General features: G+C 38.6%; 1 protein-coding gene across 1 annotated transcript; it reads left to right on the plus strand.

Moving 5' to 3' along the window:
* The first annotated feature begins 5,947 nt into the window (after window positions 1–5,947).
* On the plus strand, window positions 5,948–8,969 carry LOC138868792 (uncharacterized). The gene is made up of 4 exons (XM_070146362.1): window positions 5,948–6,140; window positions 6,423–6,680; window positions 6,799–7,075; window positions 8,858–8,969. Exons 1-4 carry the CDS (start codon window positions 5,948–5,950, stop codon window positions 8,967–8,969), a joined length of 840 nt encoding a protein of 279 aa, XP_070002463.1.
* The last annotated feature ends 12,815 nt before the right edge of the window (window positions 8,970–21,784 follow it).

Below are 21,784 nucleotides of genomic sequence, written 5' to 3' on the forward strand. Positions count from 1 at the left end.
AGGTAAGTGTTTGGTCTAACCTTAGCTTGAGGGATTAGGAGTTGTGTCTTATTTGCTATGTGTTAATTGTGGAGTATGACGTATAGGCATGGTGACGAGTATCTATACGTTGGTGTCAAGCATGCTCGTGAGTCTTGTATTGTAATTATTATGACTCCGTTGTGGTTTATTGCGCTTTATATGTTATTATCATTACTGTTCCCTTGTCGGGATATTATTATCATTATTGTTCCCTTTTCGGGATGTTATTGTCATATTAGTGTTCCCTTGCCAGGATGTTTGTTTTGATATTATTGTTCCCTTGCCGGGACCCTTTTGTGTTTGGTGTTGATAAAAGAAATGGGAGCGGGTTGCACGCCTGCAACAAGATATGTGAAATGGTAGCGGGTTGCACGTCTGCAACGAGATATGTGAACTGGGAGTGGGTTGCACGCATGCAACGAGATACATAAAATGGGATCGGGTTGCACGCCTGCAACGAGATACATGAAATGGGACCGGGTTACACGCCTGCAACGAGATGTGAAATAAAAGTGAACTCTACATTCGTTTTCCCTATCCGTGTTAGCAATTGGATTTTGGTTTCTTTATATTCTCTTGCTATTCTATTATTATTTGTTATTCCCCGAAGCATGTTTCCCCTACCCAATTTTAATTGCAATTATGTGCTTCTATTTCTACTATTTATGATATAACTGCACAGGTTTATTTGGTAGTCTGGTCCTAGCCTCGTCACTACTTCGCCGAGGTTAGGCTAGACACTTACCAGCACATGAGGTCGGTTGTGCTGATACTACACGCTGCACTCTTTTATGCAGATCCCAGTGTTGTAGACTTCGGACCACAGTGAGGTTGTTGCCTTCAGTCCAACAGGCAACCCGAGGTAGTCCTGTAGGCGTCCGCGGGCCTTGGCATCACCTCCTATCTTTCCTTTGTCCTGTTTCCTTTACTCACTTCAGAAACAGTGTGTATTTTATCTTTCAGACTTTGTATGTAGTATTCTTAGACCGTCTGTGAAGTTGTGACACCAAATTCTGGGTAGAGCTGTATTTAGACTTCCGCAGTTTGTATTAAGATTAATTATCAGATTTTGTCTTCCGCTTAATTATTTCCGCTATTTGCATGATATCTACTCATCACTGATAATGGTTTAAAACTAAAAAGATTAAGTAATTAGAATAATTTGGCTTGCCTAGCTTTCACGAGTAGGCGCCATCACGGCTCTCGAGGGTGAAAATTCGGGTCGTGACAGGGCCTGAGTTTCATGCCCACAGGTGCAGGTAGACAGGTTAGCAGTCCCCCTTCTTTGGATCCTTGCTCAGCAAGAGTTGGTATGCTCCATTTGATCCGGAGCTGCTATTGAGTTTTGGTACGATACTTTTGTATACGTATGGGTATGACAGGGCCCAGTCCCATCCTTTATATAGTGTACACTCTATTAGAGGTTTGTAAACAGTCATGTGTATTTAGATAGTATGTGTCCTTGTCGGCTCGCCCTGCTGTATTCAGTATATATATGTATATATGTCTTTTGGGCATGTTTTTCCGTGTATGTTATTCACATGAATCAGTATTTTATTGCAAGGTGTTATGCATGGCCTACACTTATTTCATGTCTATATCTTAGATGTATGCTTAGAGGTATTTGATAGGTATAACTCGGGCACTCGTCACGCCCCATCGGTTAGGGTCGTGACACAACACCTCCTTTAAGCACAACTTCAACTAAAATAGATTAATTCCTCTTGATAACTTCAATTCCAATTAATTATTTAAGGATAAACTCAATAATGAAAGTATCTCCATGAATGGCAACTCAAAAATAAAAGAATTCAAGTAAAGGTAAAAATGGTAACAACTCCAAATAAGCATAAAAAACAAACTCGAAAAATAAAAAATGTGACATGTAACGACAACTTCCAATAAAGCATGTAATAGTGGACATGGCTAATAAAGGATATAATAGTGTGCCAACAATTTTCTAATTAAATACATAAAAGATGTGTAAGAGTTTAAACCGATAGAATTTCTACATATAAGCCCAAATACGTACTCGTCACCTCACGTACACGGCTTTCACATTATACAAATAGCACAAATGTCTTAATTCCTAAGGGGTAGTTTCCCCCACACAAAGTTATGCAAGATACTTACCTTGACAAAGCTAAAATAATACTCTAAAATAACCTTCTCGCGTGAAACGACCTCCAAACGGCTCAAATCTAGACAAAATAATTTCATAACATAAATAAAATTCATAGGAAATAAATTCCGGATAATAAAGCTTCGGTTTTTAATTAAAGCTAAAAAGTCAACCCCATGCCCGTACCTCGGAACTCGATAAAATTCACGAAATCTGAACATTCATTCCGATACGAGTCCAACCATACCAAAATTATCAAATTTCGATATCGAATTGCCGTCCAAATCCTCACTTTACATTTTGAAAGATTTTACAAATTTCCCAATTTCTTCCATTTAATTCACTAATTTAATGATGAAAATAATATGGAATCATGAAATATAATCAATGTCGGATGAATAAAACTTATCCAAATAAAAATCATGAAGAACCCCTCCAGAATCTCCCAAAGCCGAGGCTTCCAACTCAAAAGAAATGAAGAAAAATGACCAACTTTTGACCCTTAACATTCTACCCAGAATCGCACCTGCGGAACAGCAGCCGCACCTGCGGCGTCATTTTTACGAACAAAATTTCCACTTCTGTAGAGAAGCACTGGAGGTTTGCCTTTCTCACCTATGAAAAAAGCTTCGCTCCTGTGCAAACGCAGATGCGAGCCAATCTTACGCTTCTGCGCTGCCTTCCGCTTTTGCGATCGAGGTTTCCGCTTCTACTGACACGTAGATGCGCCCGGTATTTTGCTTCTGCGCTCCCCTTCCATTCCAATTTGTCTTTTGCACCCCCCTTCTAGTCCAATTTAGCTTCTGTGACCAAAGTGCCACATCTACGGCTTGCATCTGCGACCAAACCTCCGCATATGCAAACACACCAGAACTCTACCAGACAACCATAACCAATATTGATGCAAAACAATCCGAACCTCGTCCGGAACTCATCCAAGCCACTTGGGACCCTGTGTGAATATACCAATAAGTCCCATAATGTAACACGAACCTACTTGAGGCCTCAAATCACATAAAACAATGTCCAAACTATGAATCACACCTCAAATCAAACTTATAAATTTTTAAATCTTCCAACTTCCAAAACCCATGCCCAAACATATCAAATAAACTCGGAATGAACCCAAATTTTGCACACAAGTCCCAAATAACATAATAAAGCTATTCAAATTCCCAGAACCAAAATCCAAACCCGATATCATCAAAATCAACTCTGGGTCAAACTTATGAACATTTCAAGCCTTCAAATTTCCGACTTTTGCCAATTAGTGTCGAAACCTTCTAGGAATATCCAAATGCAAATTTGGGTATATTACCAAGTGTAAAATAATCATACGAAGCTATTGGAATCATCAAAATACCATTTCGGAGTCATCTAACAAAAGTCAAACTCCAGTTAACTCTTTTCACATAAGTTTCTAAAACAAGAATTGTTCTTCCAAATTGATCCCGAATCATCCGAAAACCAAACTCGACCACACACGCAAGTCATAATATATAATACGAAGACAATCGAGACCTTAAGCCACCGAACAAAATACATTCTTAAAATGACTGGTCGGGTCGTTACAATCATCAATAAGCTTCACTCCTTTGGCGAAGTCATCCCAAGAATCAAGTTGGTCAGGAAATTACTCAATGTTACCGGTTTCCTGGGAGGGTTAAGTTAATGCTATCACTAAAGCCATGGATCTGCAAAAGCTGACCATTGATGAACTCATTAGAAATCTAAAAATCTATGAGATGAAGAAAAAGAAAGATCTTGAAAGAAGAGAGACCAAAAAGGAGAAGAACCTAGTTCTAAAGGTGGACAATAGTGACTCAAATGGTGACGAAACAAACATGGCCTATCTTACTCGATGATTCCAGAAAAGGGTTAGTAAAATATAGGAATGGCCAAGAGAGGAAGCTCCAGCAGAAATACCAAAGGAAATGATTGCTATCACAAGTGCGGAAAGCTAAGACATTTCATCAAAGAGGGTCCTCTTCACTAGCAGGACCATTACAAACACAACGTTGAAAAGGTGGTTAAGAGGAACCCGATCCCTGATAGGAGGTACAAGAGAAGAGATGTCGCTAATAATGTTTTGAAGCAAGCAATGGCTACCTGGGGAGATTCCTCTAGTGAATTTGAAGGTGATGATGACCAAGGAGACACCTCTATGATGACTGTTGAGAGTGATTCTACTGAGTATGATTCCACATTTGCACTCATGGCAAAATCTGATGATGATGAGGTAAAAATTTTTGATGTTCAAATAAAATTAAAAACTTACTCTCAAAAGAAACTTGTATCTTTAGAAAGTACTTTGATTGATGCTTATCACAACCTCATTAATGATAAAAATGCTTTAACTGAGGAAATTGGAGAAGTAGGACAAGAGAGAGATGATCTGGTGGTTGTATTTTTAGATCTGAAAGAACAAGTGGAAGAAATAATGAGAGAAAACACCTTGTTGAAAATCAAATGGAAAAGTGGATGAACACCCCTAAGGGAAAGGAGGTGTCAAGTAAGGCACAACTTAAGATTGAAAGTGAACTCAAAAATTTAAAATCAAGTCTGGTTACTGAACTTGAAAAGAATAGACACATGAGGACTTAAGCAGGATTAAAAATGATCTAGATAAGTCACTTAAGTGGACCTGGTCCTCCGAAACAATAAGTTCTATGTATAAAAGCAATTGGGGGGGGGCATGCAGGTAATCGGGTTCCATACGGCTAAAGCTCCATATAACCCATATAGAAAGTATGTTACTGTGATTGATAACTGGCTTTGTACTCATTTTGGTCCAACTGGTCATTAAAAGGACTCTTGTAAAGATAAATACTAGTCCCAACAGAAAAACAAAGTTTTTTTTGAAAAAGTACCCACTGCTAATGAACATGGTTCTCTGAAAAAGAAACATATGATGCCTTCATGGAGAAAAAGAAGTTTGATTCACCTATTCTATCATTACAGGGGACCCAAACTCCTTTGGGTTCCTAAGTCTAATCATTGATTTCCTCTAAACACGGATAAGGTACATGGATAGTGAGGGGAAGCAATCAAAAATGGTACATGGATAGTGGCTTCTCTAAACACATGACTGGAAAAATGGATGATTTCCTCTCACTCAAGGCCATGTAAGGTGGGAGTGTGTCCTTTGGAAATGGAAAGAAGGGATACATTCTGGGCGTTGGAACGATTGGAAAAACACTCTCCCACTCAATTGAAAATGTGTATTATGTAAATGGCTTTAAATAAAGCCTATTGAGTGTCTCTCAAATTTGTGACAAAGGAAGCAAAGTGGAGTTCTTGTCAAAATTCTATACCGTCACTAATCTCATAAATGGTGAAGTGGTTCTGATTGCAAAAAGATTCAAGTACATCTATATTGCAGACTTTGACTCTCTGAATGGTGGTGATCTTACATGCCTAAGTGTCATTGATGATGATGTTGAGCTATGGTACATAAGACTAAGGCATGCAAGTTTCTCTTTGTTGAACAAGCTGATCAAGAAGGACCTGGTTCGTGGGCTGCCAAAGTCAAAGTTGAAGGATCACAAAGTGTGTGATGCGTGTGTGAAAGGGAAGCAAGTAAGGTCCTCATTCAAACCAAAGAAGGAAGTGAGCACATCAAGGCCACTGGATTTTCTTCATATGGATCTGTATGGACCTATGAGGATACTTAGAAGAGGAGGAAAGAAGTACATCTTTGTGATTATGGATGACTATTCCATATTCACATGGACTTTATTACTAAGGACCAAGAATAAAACCTTTCCGGTTTTTGTTGCCTTTGTTAAGTAGATTCAAGTGAGTATGGGCTATAATATTAGCAGTATCAAATCTGATCATGGCATCGAGTTTGATAATGCCAAGTTTGATGAATTTTGTGCGGAACATGGTATAAGTCATAATTTTTCTGCTCCGAGAACACCTCAACAAATTGGTGTTGTGGAGAGGAAAAATAGAACTCTCGAAGATATGGCTACGAAAATGCTGATTGACAGTGGTGTGCCAACGAGCTTTTAGGCCGAAACATTAAACACAACCTTCAACTTAATTAATAGGTGCATGATTAGGTCCATACATGATAAGACTCCTTGTGAACTACTCAATGGGAGAAAACTAAAGCTTACTTACCTAAGAGCGTTTGGATGCAAATGCTTTGTTCTCAACAATGGTAAGTAAGCATTGGAAATATTTGATACAAAAAGTGACGAAGGGATTTTTCTTAGTTACTCCTCTCAAAGAAAGGCATACAGAGTCCACAAAAAAAGAACTCAATGTGTAGAGGAAAGTGTGCATGTAATCTTCAATAAATCTCACCACTCAAGTGGGAAAGATTCACATGATAAGGATGATCAAGACAGAGATTTCTCAAAAGTCCCTGAAGAAGCCATAGATATAGAAAATGAGAAGACAATTCTAATAAGTCAAGTGAAGGAGGTAGGTGAAGAATATGCAACAAAATCTCCAGCTAAAATAGAGGAACCCAATCCCTCTATCACCGCACCTGAAGCTGATAATAGGGTTGTTGATATTGTATTAGGTACTCTTGATGTATAACAAAGAAGTAGCATTCATACTTCTATTGATGGAAATAATGGGTAAAATATGGAAGAACCTGGTCCCTCACACTTTGAAGTTCAGGTGTCAATAAATCTCAGCCTTATTGTCTCAAATTGAGCCAAAAAATATCAAGGAAGTATTGAAAGATGCTGACTGGATTAGCTTTATTGGTTTGAAAGGAACAAAGTGTGGCTGGCACCTAGTTCCCCAGCCCTCAGATAGAATAGTGATTGGAACTTGGTGGGTGTTCAAAAACAAACTTGATGAGTTTGGCAATAAAACAAGAAACAAAGCTAGGTTGGTGATCCAAGGTTACAACCAAGAAGAGAGGTTGAGGAATGCAGTTCACTTTTCACTTCTGGAGGGTCGTACAACGTGAGTTAGGCACATAGGTTGAGTTGAGTACAACATCTCACCCCCAGATGGACAGACAATCTGAGCGCACCATTCAGATATTGGAGGATATGTTTCACGCTTTCTTTATGGATTTCAAGGGTTCTTAAGATCTATTCTTGCTGCTTGCGGAGTTTGCCTATAACAACAGTTACCAATCGAATATTCAGATGGCTCCCTATGAGGCATTATATGGGAGATTATGTCGTGCGCCTGTTGTTTTATTTGAGACAGGAGAGGCTAGGTTGTTGGGTATAGACTTAGTCCAGGATGCCTTGTAAAAGGTCAAGATGATTCAAGATTGACTTTGCACAGCTCAGTATAGGCAGAAGAGTTATGCCGATTGTAGAGTTCATGATATTTATTTCTTAGTTAGAGAGAGGGTTTTTCTCTAGATTTCACCCATGAAGGGTGTGATGAGGTTTGAAAATAAGGGAAAGTTGAGCCCTAGGTATATCAGACCTTTTGAGATTCTTGAGAGAGTGGGTGAGATGGCCTACAGGCTTGCCTTGCCACCTAGTTTATCAGCAGTCCATCCGGTGTTCCATATCTCCATGATTCGAAAGTATCCCCGTGATTCGTACCATGTGTTAGATTTCAGGTGAGTCCAATTGGACAAGAATTTGACTTATGAGGAGGAGCCGGTGGACATTCTAGCCCGGTAGGTCCGGAAGTTGAGGTCTAAGAGTCATCCTTCAATTTGAGTGTAATGGAGAGGTCAGCCATTTGAGGAAGCCGTGTGGGAGTCTAAGTTCGATATGCATAGTAGATACCCACACCTTTTCACCAGTCCAGGTACTATTCTATGTCCGTTCGAGGACGAACGTTTGTTTTAGAGGTGGAGAATGTGATGACCCAATAGGTCATTTGGAGATTTAGCATCTATTCCCATGTTTTGAGACCTTGATTAACTTTATTTAGTGTTCCTCAAATTGCGTGCATAGTTCGTGTCTTGTTTCGGAAAATTTTTATGTGAAAAATTAAAGAAAATATGAAATTTTGCCTTAAAACTCATTTGAGTTGACTACGATTAACATTTTGTGTAAAGGAACCTGGATCTATGTTTTGACAGTCCCGGTGGATCCATATCGTGATTTGGGACTTTGGCGTATGCCTGAAATCAAATTCGGAAGTCCCTAACTTGATTTAACATGATTTGTTGAAAACAAGTAATTTGAAGGTTTAAAGACTTCCTAAGTTTGACCGTAGGTTGACTTTTTTGCTACCGGGTTTGAATTTTGGTTTCGGAACTTGGTATAGGTTTATTTCCCTATTTATGACTTGTCTGCAAAATTTAGTGCAAAACGGAGTTGATTTGACGTGATTCGGATGTTTAGTTGTAAATTTGCAAGTTCTTCAGTTTCTTTGAAAATTTCATACATTTTGATGTCTTATTCATAGTATTAGGTGTTATTTTGGTATTTTAACCATGCAAGCAAGTTCGTTTGATGTTTTTAGATTTGTGTTGATACTTGGTTTGGAGCTCTGAGGGCTTGGGTGAGTTTTGAATGTGTTTCGGAGTGTTTGGGAGAGTGTTAGTGTTGCTGGTGCTATCTAGTACTGTAGTCCTCGCAATTGTGAGGTGGAAGATCGCATTTGCGACGTTTGAACTCTTCTGCTAGGCTCACACTTGCAAACTCTGTGTTTGTATTTACGAAGATGGGGCTGGGTGAGCTTTCTCACATTTGCGATCAGTCTGGTCGCATTTGCGATGTGTCAATTGTTCACAATTGTGAACATTAAGTCATATTTGCAATTGTACAGGGATGTGGGATCTTCGGTTTTGCGATGGATTTCTCACATTTACGGTGCTCGCATTTGCAAACCCCGGGTCACATTTGCGACACCTGTGACTGGACAAAAAGCTGAGGGATAGAAATTTTAGCCTCATTTTGAGTTTTAAGAGTCGATTTGGACTCGAATTTTGAAACTGATCACATATTTGAACTCGTAGGGTCATGGGTAGTCAGAATTTGCCATTGGATCCAGGTTTTGGCCGGGCCAGTCCCAAGTTGACTTCCATTGACTTTTTAGGAAAAGTGTAAAGATCTTAGCTTTAACTATTGAATTGATTTCCCTAGAACGTTTGATGATATTAAATCGATTTTGGTTAGATTCAATTAGTTTGGAGGTGAATTTTAGAGGAAAGGTCCCGGTTGAGCTTTGATTTGATTGTGGAACGAGGTAAGTGTTGGGTCTAACCTTGATTTGAGAGAATTAGGAACCCCTGAACAATATGTTATGTGAATAACATGTGAATCGGCGTATATGCGAGGTGACGAGTGTAAATACACTGTCAAAATAATTGTTTCCATGTCTTTCTCGTAGTTTATGAATTATCCATGCCTTAACAGTTACACGCATTAATTGCTTTATATGCTGCAATTTGTTACTTGTCATTAATTATTCTTGTATTGAATTGTTCGTCTCTTTCATGACTTCGCAATTAATTGCTACTTGCTTTAATTGTCTTACTTGCACACCTTAATTTTCACGTACGTAACTTGTCTTGTTGCTTTTTTATTATGTATAGCACTCATTTGATTAGTTCGTGGTTCCTTTATTGCTTTGCTTTCATATCCTTTGATTGTAGAGATTCTTGTAAATTGAGCTATTGACTGATTACATTTATTGAAATTGTTTGTGGATCGGGTTGCACACCACAACGGTTGTGATATGATGGAAAAGAGAGGATTATGACATTGATTTTGATGATATGGTGGGATCAGGTTGCGTGCCCCAATGGTTGTGTACGTAAGACTTTATATTGATGAATGATGATATGGTGTAATAAGGGAGGATTATGACGTTGATTATGATGATGCGGTGGATCGGGTTGCGCGTCCCAATATATTGTATACGTGATTCTTGATATTGATAAATGATGCTAAGGTGAAATAAGGAGGATTATGTGTGTATGGTGGGATCGGTTTGCGCGCCGCAACAGATTGTGTGTGTTGTACTCTTTTATGCTATTGTATTAGTTTCCAGTATTTTTATATTATGAGGTCTGACATTCTGGATTCTTTGATTGTGAGCCTGAGTTCTTTTTCATAAATTAACTGCTTAACTTTCATTCCTGTTTTCTTTCCCTGTTATTATTATCATTACTGCGTACGAATTATTGTAATTGGCCACCTTAGCATCGTCACTACTTCATCGAGTTTAGGCTTGGTACTTATTGTGAAGAATTCAGAGTATGTCCTAGTGCCATTCAATAGATTTGGTCGGATCTAGTTCTTGACGGAGACTTAAGGTACAGTTGCAAAGTATTCGTAGCCCTGAAGTCCCCTTCTACATCAGCTTAGCTGTTTATTTCGATTCAGATAGTTATGCTTTTGTTCAGACTATTATTTGTACTACTCTAGACACTCATATATTCGTGACATTAGTTCTAGGATTGTATTTGTATATCGTCGTTTATTACTTTATTTACTTGATTTCAGTTTTAGCCAGCTTATTGGTTTTCTGAATTGTTAAAAATGGCTAATAAATATATCTAACATTGTCTTGCCTAGCAAGTGAAATTTTAGGTGTCATCACGGTCCTGAGGGTGGAAATTTCGGGTTGTGACAAGTTTGTATCAGAGACCTAGGTTGCTTAGGTCTCACGAGTCACGATCAAGCTTAGTAGGGTCTGGAGGATCGGTACAGAGATGTCTGTACTTATCTTCCAGAGGATATGAAGTCTTAGAAGAATTTCACTTCTTTCATTTTCTATCGTGCAATTTCATTCTATCAGTGATGATTGAATTATTCTATTCTTGTTCTCTTGCAGATAGAAAGAACACGCATTGCATATGCAGCCGTACAGGAGCCGAAGCCCCTTGTGGAAGCTACTACCAGGGGCAGAGGTCGAGCTCGAGGTCGAGCCAGAGGTAGAGCTCAACCTAGTGCTCAAGCAGCGGAAATCACAATAGACCCTCTGATTTGATTATGAGGAGGAGGTCCCAACTCAGACTGTACCTGTCGGACCAGCTCAGGTCCTGGAGGGATTCATAGCCACTCCAGTGCATCATGACACTCTAGTCCGCTTGGTGATAAGTTGGTATTTTACCAACTTATCTCGTCTTTCAGCTTAGATTTGTGCAATGTTTGATTGATAAAATCGTGTGTTTAATATCGTTTACTTCTATATTATAGGTTCTATGTGATCATGAATAAACCAAGTGAAAACAAGTCAAAAAGAAGTTGAAAAGAAGAAAATCTGAAAATGGCCTCAGATGTCGCAATTGCGACATAGATGTGGGAAATGCGAAGATAGCAACAATCGCAATTGCGACTAAGAAATCTCAAAAGCGAAGTCAAACCAGTCAAGCAATGTTCGCAAATGCAAAGTCAAACCAGACAGTCAACCTTCGCAAATGTGAAGTTTTTATCGCAAATGCGATAGTCAACAGGAAATTCCTAGTTCGCAAATGCGAACATTTCTTCGCAAAGGTGAAGATCGCGCTTCAGTTCTGGGTACTTCTATAATTTCACATTTTTTGGCCCTAAACTCTTTAATACATGACCTAGCTTATTGGAAAAAGATTTTTGGCTTATTTTTCAGTCTTTGGACTAGAGAACACAAGTTTTGGAGCTAGGGTTCTTGCACACACACTTGGGTCTTGAAGATTTGAAGCTTTTGGTTGAGAATTTTTACTCATTTATGCTCATTTCATTATTTTCTTGCTTTGTATTGTATATCTAAGTACGTAGTATTTAAAACACTTTAATTTTGTTTATGGGAATATTCATATTTAAAGTATGGATTCAAAATCTTGTTGTGCTTAAGTATTGAACGATATTTTTTAATTATGAAGTGAGTTATTGTTTCTTTAATTATTCTTGTTCTTTAATATCTCCAAAGGGATTAGCTAACCCTATGACTCACCCATTTACTTCGAATTAATTTTGAAAAAGATAATTTGGGGTTGGGAAAGATTAGTTAACAAGAACTTGAGGCTTTAACCCTCACTTTATAGATTCTACCTAGGGATAGGATTGAACTACTTGTATCCATATTCGAGTGTGTTTAATCTCTTAATTGTTTTAGGGATAATTCAATTAGAAAATCTTGTTAGTCTTTGGAAGAAACTAATATAGAATTATTACCCGAGGCTAATTAACATAAACTCCGCTCATATTTGTGAAATCGTGAAATACAACGGATCGTTACTTGAGTATAATTCCCATTGCATCCATGCTTTTAGCCATTGATCATTTTACTTGATTTCTAGGTTAGTTTATATTTTCTCAATTAGTTATAAATATTTTCTCGACACTTTTCTAAGTGTTTGGCTTAATATAATAAGTAATAATTCTCTTATACGCTTAATCGCCTATAAATTATTCTCTGTGAGATTCGACCCCGACTCATAGTTGGGTAAATTATATTGCATGCGACCGTGTCCATTTACTTTTTTATTAGTGGATTTGGACGTCATCAAAATTGGCGTCGTTGCCGGGGAATTAGTTTGGCGTATTTAGGTTGTTTGAGAAATAAGCGTAAGGGCTTTGGTCCAAACTTGTGAATGTTTTTGTAATTATTTTCTTTTGCAAAATTGTTTAAATTCTCCCAAGGGCAGATTTTGCACACAATCTCAAATCCATGAGTGGAGTATATGTGATAAGTGTGGTGGTCAAAATGACCATTGGGTTAATTGTGCTTATTTGTCCTTCCCTTCCCAGAACCCCCGCTATGATGACTCTACTTTTTGTGATGATAAGTATAGGAAAATGGAAGTGGAAGAAGTTGAGCATGGTAAAAATGGAGAGTTCAACCTCATGGTGGAGTGCCTACTTGAAGGGAGAAACAAAGAGCAAAGTGCCTTGGAAGAGTTTTTGGAAAATAGTTTCCAAAATGATTTGGCACTAAAAAGACTAAACGTACAAATGGGAGAAATGCTTGAAGCTTTAGTGGTCCAAAAAGCCTCGGAAGTGAATGATAGCCAAGAACCTTCCTTAGAGTTTGAAGTCAAAAATCCTTCCTTGGCACTTGATCAAACCCAAGAAGAACTCTCAAATGCTCAAAATGAGAAAATGATGCTCATGTTGGAGGTCATTCTTGAAAATGAGAAGAAGCAAAGCTTGGCACTCGAGGACTTAAAACAAGCACTAACTCAAAATGATGATAATATCCCCACCTTGGAAAATCAAATGAAAATATTGGTTGAGGCTCACTATGCCCACCAACTTGAGAGTGTGGAAAGAGATCAAGAAGAGTCCAACTTTGAGGAAGAAAGTGAGCTTTATTTTGAGGAATCAAGAATTGAACGTCCGCTAACCGACTCCATGCTTGTTAGTGATGCCAAGAAAATATGGAATCAGAGTCAACCGGTGTAATTGAAAATATGGTTGTGATTGACTCTAGTTTGGGGGGAAAAGAGGATGTCAAAATTGGGGAAGAATTGAAATTTGGAGGCTTGATGTCACATTCCAAGCATTTTTCAATATTGGATTTGCGTGGTGATATGGGAATTGAATTACACGACTCAACGAGAGATTGCGAGGAATAAAGGCAAATGCCATACATTTTACAATTTGAAGGCACAAGGAGGCAAAATGACATGACATTCCTCGCATGAAAGCCAAGAAGTGCAAAATAAAGAAATTAATGCTTGGATTGATAATCTACTTACCACCCCCATCGTTCATGGTCACAAGCTTGATTCCAAGTTAGGTGCCCAATTCATATCGTCCAAGTGGCGAGAAAAGTGGTAGAGTTGATTCGCATTGTGCCACGATATTAAATGCGGCTCTTTGTGGGAGGCAACTCATCGTTTTCAAAAATTTTAGTCATTTTGAAAATTTTCTATTTTAGAATAGCTTAGTATATTATTTTTAACTAATCTGCCAAGTTTTACAATTTTTGGAGTTGATTTGAGCAGGTTGGGGTGATCGGAGAGCCAAAAACCAATAGCTACTGGAAATTGCAGTCCAGGCCTCAGCGTTCGCATTTGCGAATATATGTTCATATTTACGAACTGGAGCCAACCGCAAAATCGAACAAGCAGTTGCAGTTGCAAAAATTGCTGATGTTTCATTGTTCGCAATTGCGAACACTCAGTCGCAATTGCGACCTCTAAGGCACTTATACTGGGTTTTGCTTAACGCTAGCCAAAAAATTCAAAAATCTTTTAAGGCCCTAAAATTGAACGACTGGTTTCTTCCTCACTCTCCCCACTTTGAAACTCCCTCATTTTACTCCTAAGTGCAAGAATCAAGGTATGAAGGCTTAACCTTTGTGCTCTTTATGTTCTATTGCATCTTCTTCTTCTTCTTCTCTCCTTTATCTCTCAAATTATGTGTTGATTTCTGGGTGAGGTTCGTTGAGAGTGTGAGCTTATTATTTGCTGTAAAAATGGGGAAGTCTGAGTACCCATGGCCTTGTTAAAATAAGAGTGATTTTTGTGTGCTTACTATGTGTTCGATGAAAGCCCGATTGAGATTCTTGGTTGAATCATTGAAATTGTTTTCAATTCGTGGTGGTATGTGAAGTCTATTGCATGATTTTGTGCTTAAAAACTAATTGGGTTGTCTAAAAGTGTGATTTTGTTCGAATTTTTTTGGATCTAGGGACTGTTTTGTGGATGGGGACGATAAGATCGCAATTGCGATGGCCTCTTCGCATTTGCGAGCTTTGCATTTGTGAAAAGGTCGTTGCAATTGCGAAAACTGTCAGCTCTGGTAACCTTGACAATTGTGAAGAATTGATCGCAATTACGGACTCTTGGGTTTCTTGTTTCTTTCGCAACTACGAAGAAAATGTCGCAATTGCGACATCAAAGAGTTGTGCTCTACAGATTTGAAAATTTGAAATTTTTTCTAAGGTAAGGTTTCGAATGTCCAATTATTTCTTGATCATATTTGAATCATCTTCCACTATTTTTCATAGCCATACCATGTTTTCACTCTAATACTTTGTTTACGGGTACCATAAGCTGGAAATAAGCTATAAATCCGATGAATCCGCGAATGACAACCCTTTGGAAGTGGAGGAGAACTATGACCAACACTGGTTCCTGTCATTGGAATGTCAGGAATGGTACTATGCCGAGTTGATTTTGAAGAAAGTGCTCCCGGGAAGTGGTATATTGCTGGAAAAGGACCCGAAACGTCTTCCCGAGTTCCATCAGAGGCTTGTAGACATGGGATGGACCTGTTTTGCCCCTCAACCTTGCAGAGCCAATAAGCAGTGGGTGAGGGAGTTCTATGAAATCTTCCAGCCATCAAGTTAAAAAAGCCAAAGATGAGGATTCGTGGAAAAATGGTGAATTTCGGAGCTGAAGCTGTGAACCCAATCTATCACCTACAGGACCATGACAAGGCCCTATTCCATGCGAAAGATTGTGCCTCGAGCGAGTGGTTGGTCTCAAAATTGTGCCCGAAATTGGATGTTCCATTGGCAGGTGAAAAGAGATAGATCACGTCCAAAGAATTCACTGTCGAAGAAAATATATGGTTGGCCATCATATGCAGTCGCATCTCCCCTATGGAGAATATATAGAATGTACCAATAATGAGAGCTCAAATGATTACCTCCATTCTTGATGGTATTTGTCTCAATATTGGTGATATTTTCATCAATGAAATGAGGGAGTATCGAATTCAGAATGGTCAATCACTGATGTTCCCATCTCTGATCACTGACCTGTGCTAACTAGCAGGGGTTTAGGGGGATCCGGGAGACAACTAGATAGATCAGGGAAAGCTTATCAACCCATTAAAGAAAAGAGGGGAGGGCTGCACCGTCAAGAGCAAAAAAAGAAATTTGGGATCTTATTCTCAGAGCGACCAGGGTAGCCAACAATCATCTTCTGCAGGAGGACCATTTTTTATGCTTTCTGAGGAAATGCGACAGATTCGCGACCTAGTAGTTGACCTTCCACAGGGACCTACGGAAACATCTGATGGACCCTCTGTATGCGTTTCAAAGGAAGAATTTCAATGGTATATTGATGATTAGAAGAAGCATGGGGATCACCTTAAGAAGCTGGAAAAGACATATATTGATTTGGCCACGGCGCACGGTACTTTGAGCACTTCTCATGACAAACTGACAAATGCACACACCAGAATGAAGAAAAGGGAGAAGAAGAGAGATAAATTCTTCACATGCATGTAGAAGGGTGTGAAGGGGCTATGGAAAGTTCTAAAGCCTCAAGAGCCAGTTCCATCTACTAAGCTGGAAGAAGATGATGATGCTCCAGTTTATTGGTCCAAGGAAGAAGAGGAGGAGAAGGATACGACTGAGTCCGATAGCGAGGAGAGCACTTGATGCAGTATTCAGGGAGCACTTTCCACCATTTTGCTCTATTTTGTTTAGTTGCATTGGGGACATTGTAACACTTCTAGTTGGGGGTGGTTTCTTGTATAACTGTGGATATAGTAGATTGATATGTGTTTTCATGTGATGTTATTTTACTTTCATGTGATGTGTTATATTAGTATGTTTACTAGATTCTTGAAATTTAGTTTTTATATATAATATGTTTTATTGACTTGATGTTATTAGCTTCTTCATTTTTTTAATAGTATGTTTTATTTTGGTGGCGGTATCCTTGGTTTTCTTTATACCACCGTTCTTTTTCTGAGGATGCCAACTTTCTTTCTGAACAGGGTAATTTTGGTAAATTTTTGTGTCGACTTTTCCTGATGATGGATAGCTAGGTGACTTTCTTAAAGGAATTAGTATTGTAGTTTAGATATAACTTTTTGTTAATTTAGGAAGAATAAGTGGTATGAGTTGGGGTTTGTTCCCATTGGCCAATTTGTGGCTTGCTTAGTACCAACATGATTTAAACCTCGGCATATGAACACTTAATCTTTGAAAAAGAAAAAAGATTGAAGTAAAGATAATTATCATAACTTTTAGACTCAATTTTTGACTCTTTGATTCACTAAATAATTTCTTAGGCTATATGTGACTTCTTTGAGTTCATTGGTTTCAATTGAATTTTTGATTTTTATTCCACTTAAGTTGTCATGTGCCATGTGTGGTGATATTTATTGTGAGTTCTTTTGCATTATTTGTAGTCTAGAACTTGCCCGGAATATGTTTCAAGGTGAAATCCTAGACTAACTTAGGTTGAAAAATGATGTTAGGCCTTCCTTGGACCGCTATTGTACCTTAGATTTTCCTACCCTTGTATATTTTCCCTAATCAATCGCTTTTGAGCCTTTAAACTTTTTCTTTGGCAACCATGTTACAAACTTTAACTCTTCATTTTTTATTGATTTATCTTTTGGCACCCTACCTCCCTAAGTACTTTGAAAGTATAAACATAGGTTAAAGCCTAAGTTTGGGGGTGAAGGTTGGAACAGCTGTGATGTGGAAGTTGCTTAAAAGGTGAAAGGTAATTATTAAAAAAATTAATAAAATCAGAGTAATATTTGAGAAAAAAGAAGAAAAAATAAGGAATTGTGAATAAATGGAAGACTAGGTGATGAAATAAAAAACAAAGAAAGGGTGGAAAAGTTCTTGAAGGAAGTGCACTTTGATTGTTGAACAATTGTAGTGCTTAGGGAGGTTTTGAGTTACTCTAACCAAAATTGTATCATACTTTAACCAAAAGCCTAAACTACAACCTTTTAAGTCCTAATTGATTTTGAACCAAGTTTGTCTACATTAGTGGAGAAATGTATGAAGAGCAAGCCTATGGTACTACTTGTATGCATTTGAACATTTTTGTGAGAGAGAGTTAATTCTTTCCATTTGATATCCCATTTATGTTTTGAAGTGAAATTTATGAGTGTGGGATTCTCTCTTAAGTATGTGGGAACATGAGATTTGAGTTATGAATTTAATCTCATTTTCAATTGGGAAGAATGAACGAGAGAAGTTAATTGTGATAGAGAGGCAAATTTTGAAGCTTTAGTGTCATGAATTGATTGCTACTTTTATTTGCATAGTGTTTGAGTACTTGAATTGCAATTAAATTCATGAGAAGTTTTTGGTATTTCATATGTTTTGGATTAATTGTTGGTACCAATTGAAGTCATGTGTTTGTGCCTGCAATAGACCTTTTTGACTTGGCATGATAATGATGCACTATTGAGTTAAATACTTGGAAGGAGATTTTGTCGCTTTCATTGCTTGAGGACAAGCAACAGTTTAAGTTTGGGGGTTTGATAAGTTGGTATTTTACCAATTTATCTCGTCTTTAAGCTTAGATTTGTGCTATGTTTGATTGATAAAATCATGTGTTTAATGTCATTTACTTCTATATTATTGGTTCTATGTGATTTAGAAGTGATCATGAAGAAACCAAGTGAAAACGAGTCAAAAAGAAGTTGAAAAGAAGAAAATCTGGAAAAATATCCTCAGATGTCGCAATTGCGACATAGATGTGGGAAATGCGAAGATACCAACAATCACAATCGATTAAGAAATTGAAAATGCGAAGTCAACCCAGTCAAGCAGTGTTTGCAAATGCGAAAAAAGACTTCGCAAATGTGAGGTCAAACTAGAAAGTCAACCTTCGCAAATGCGAGTCAATAGGAAAGTCCTAGTTCGCAAATACGAACATTGCTTCGCAAATGTGAAGATCGTGCTTCAGTTCTGGGTACTTCTATAATTTCACATGCTTTGACCCCAAACCCTTTAATACACGACCTAGCTTATTGGAAAAAGTTCTTTGGCTTATTTTTCAGTCTTTGGACTAGAGAACACAAGTTGTCACGGCCCTATACCTGGACCCAGTCGTGATGGCACCTCTCGTAAAGAGAAGGCCAGCCGACACTTTCCATTTTAGTATTTAACAATTTAACAGTAAGAAACAATTTAAAGCATGATAAAATAATCCATGGTTTAAGCAGATGATAGTATAATATGCAGAATACAACTCAATACAGCCCGATATCGGGGTGTCACTAGTCATGAGCATCTAAACAATCCGGAATACTCAGAGGAAACTACAAGGTTTAATACAGAAACTAAGAACATGAAGAAATAAGATAGGGAAGAGCTCTGGGCTGCGAACACTGACAGCTACCTAGAGACTCCTCAGATCCGCCTGAGCTGGAACTGATCAGCACTGGGGAGAGGGACCAGATGTGCCTGAATCTGCACACAGGATGCAGGGAGTAAAGTGAGTACTCCAACTCAGTGAGTAATAATCTTAAATAAGGACTGAAAGCAGGAAATCACGTAAAGCACAATTGCAGACTATAATGAAGTAGTAAAACTAGTGAAAGATATGTGAAAGTCATTTAACTCGAATTAAACTTCACGAAAGCCTTTTTCAACAATTTAAGTAGGTAAATGATAGGCAATCAAGAAAATAAATACATAAAGGTTCACCCCTCGGGCACAGTATCAACAAATCTTCCCCTCGGACAATATCTCAGAACAATACCAGCCCTCGGGCTATATCTCATATCACAATGGGTACCCGCACTCACTGGGGGTGTGCAGACTCTTGGAGGGGCCCTTACGGCCCAAGCGCAATATCAAGTCATCTCGTGGCATCATCACTAGGCCCTCGGCCTCATATCAACAAGCCACCTTGTGGCGTACATATCTCGGCCTTACTCAGTCAAAATCCTCACAAGCCACTCGGGCAATAGTAAAACATGATTCTCAGCCCAAAATATCATTTATAAGATCATTTAAGTGTTAAAACAAAGTAAACATGGTTGAGTACGAAAACAGTGAAATATAACATGACTGAGTTCAAGTATAAAGTCAAAACAGTGAGGAAATATCAATAAAAGTCCCCTAAGGGTTCAAATAGTTGGCACGAAGCCCAAATATGGCATTCGGCCCAAATAATGATGATAGCAAATAGATTTCAGTCAAATACGTGGAAAAATAGTCATTTGAGACGGATTAAGTCACAATCCCTAACAGTGCACGACCCCACGCTCGTCATCTAGCGTGTGCGTCACATCAATATAGCACAACGATATGCAAATCTGGGGTTTCATACCATCAAAACATCATTTACAATCATTACTCACCTCAATCCGGTCAAATCTCTAGCCCGCGAAGCCACCTTTTCCCCTCGAATCAGCCTTCACTCGAATCGAATCTATCCAAAATCAGAATCACGACGTCAAAATATGCTAAGGGAACGAAGCCCAAGCGAAAATAATCAATTTATAACACAAATCCCAAAATTACCAAATCCTGACCCTTGGGCCCACATCTCGGAATTCAATAATTTTTACATCAATGGATTCCTTATCTCCCCCACAAGTTCATACATATCAAAAGTACCAAAATTTGACCACAATAAGTCCCTCAAATCCTCAAGCAAAGGTCTAAGTTTCCAAGCCCTAGTTTCCCCAATTTTAACCTTAGATTCCATTAATTATAGCTCTAATCCGTGAAAAAATAGCATAGGAACGAGTTTTAGGTCCAAATTCCTTACCTCAATGAAGTTCCCTTAAAATCCCTCTTTAAAATCGTCCAAAAATCTCCCAAGCCGAATTAGAAATGGTGAAAATAGCTCAAAATCGCGAAGGACACAATTTATACTTTCTGGCCCATGCATTTTTGCATCTGCGGCCACTTCACCGCTTTTGCGGTACCACATTTGCGGTCCTTGATCCGCTTCTGCGGAAATCACTTAAATTTCCCAAACCGCATCTGCGATGAAATATCCGCACTTGCGCTATCGCAGGTGCGGCCCCTAGACCGCTTATGCTGTTCCTTCCAACTACCCAGCTTCCGCTTCTGTGACCCTTCTCCCGCATATGCAACGTTGCACTTGCAGTCCCCAATCCGCAGGTGCGGAAATACCAGAAGCAGCAAAAATCTGCAGCTCACCAAAAACTCCAACTCTCCGTCAACCATCCGAAATCACCCCGAGGCCCACGGGACCTCAACCAAAAACACCAACAGATTCAAAAACCTTACTCAAACTTGTACCAATCTTTAAAACACCTCAAACAACATCAAATCAACCAAAACACATTGGATTCAAGCCTAAGTCTTCAAAATCTTCCGAATTATGCTTCTGATAAAAAACCCAACCAAACCACATACGAATGACCTGAAATTTTGCACACACATCCCAAATGACACAACGGAACTATTGCAACTCTCAGAATTCCATTCTGACCCCTATATCAAAATCTCGCCTACCAACCAGAAATCGCCAAAATATCAACTTCGCCAATTCAAGCCTAAATCTACTCCGAACCTCCAAAACTCATTCCTATCATGCTCCTAAGTCCCAAATAAACTCCCGAAGCTATCCGAAACATCGGAACTCACATCCGAGCCCTCTAGCACATAAGTCAACATCCGGTTGACTTTTCCAACTTAAGTTTCTTCAAAAGATACTAACTGTCTCAAACCTTCTCAAAACCTTTCCGAACCCGAGCCAACCAACCCGATCACTCATAGAACCGATAGACAAAGTAGTAAGAAGCAGAAATGGGGGAAACGGAGCGGTAACTCATGAGACGACTGGTTGGGTCGTCATACAAGTTTTGGAGCTAGGTTTCTTGCACACACACACTTGGGTCTTGAAGATTTGAAGCTTTTGGTTGAGAATTTCTTACTCATTTATGTTCATTTCTTCATTTCATTGCTTTGTATTGTATATCTAAGTGTGTAGTATTTATTCCAATATATGAATCTTGTTTATGGGAATATTCATATATGTGGATTATATATCTTGTTGTGCTTATGTATTGAATGGTATTGTTTCTTTAATTATTCTTGTTCTTTAATGTTTCCAAAGGGATTAGTTAAACC

Source organism: Nicotiana sylvestris, chromosome 5 (assembly GCF_000393655.2).
Source record: "Nicotiana sylvestris chromosome 5, ASM39365v2, whole genome shotgun sequence".
NCBI lineage: Eukaryota > Viridiplantae > Streptophyta > Magnoliopsida > Solanales > Solanaceae > Nicotiana > Nicotiana sylvestris.

Bases quoted from the DNA above. Each gene is read 5' to 3' on its own strand.
- LOC138868792 (XM_070146362.1), top strand. From the start codon at position 5,948: ATGGGCTATAATATTAGCAGTATCAAATCTGATCATGGCATCGAGTTT. The intron at 6,141-6,422 runs GTGTGCCAACGA...CTCAATGTGTAG, and splicing joins GAAAATGCTGATTGACAGTG to AGGAAAGTGTGCATGTAATC. The intron at 6,681-6,798 runs GTACTCTTGATG...AATAAATCTCAG, and splicing joins GGTTGTTGATATTGTATTAG to CCTTATTGTCTCAAATTGAG.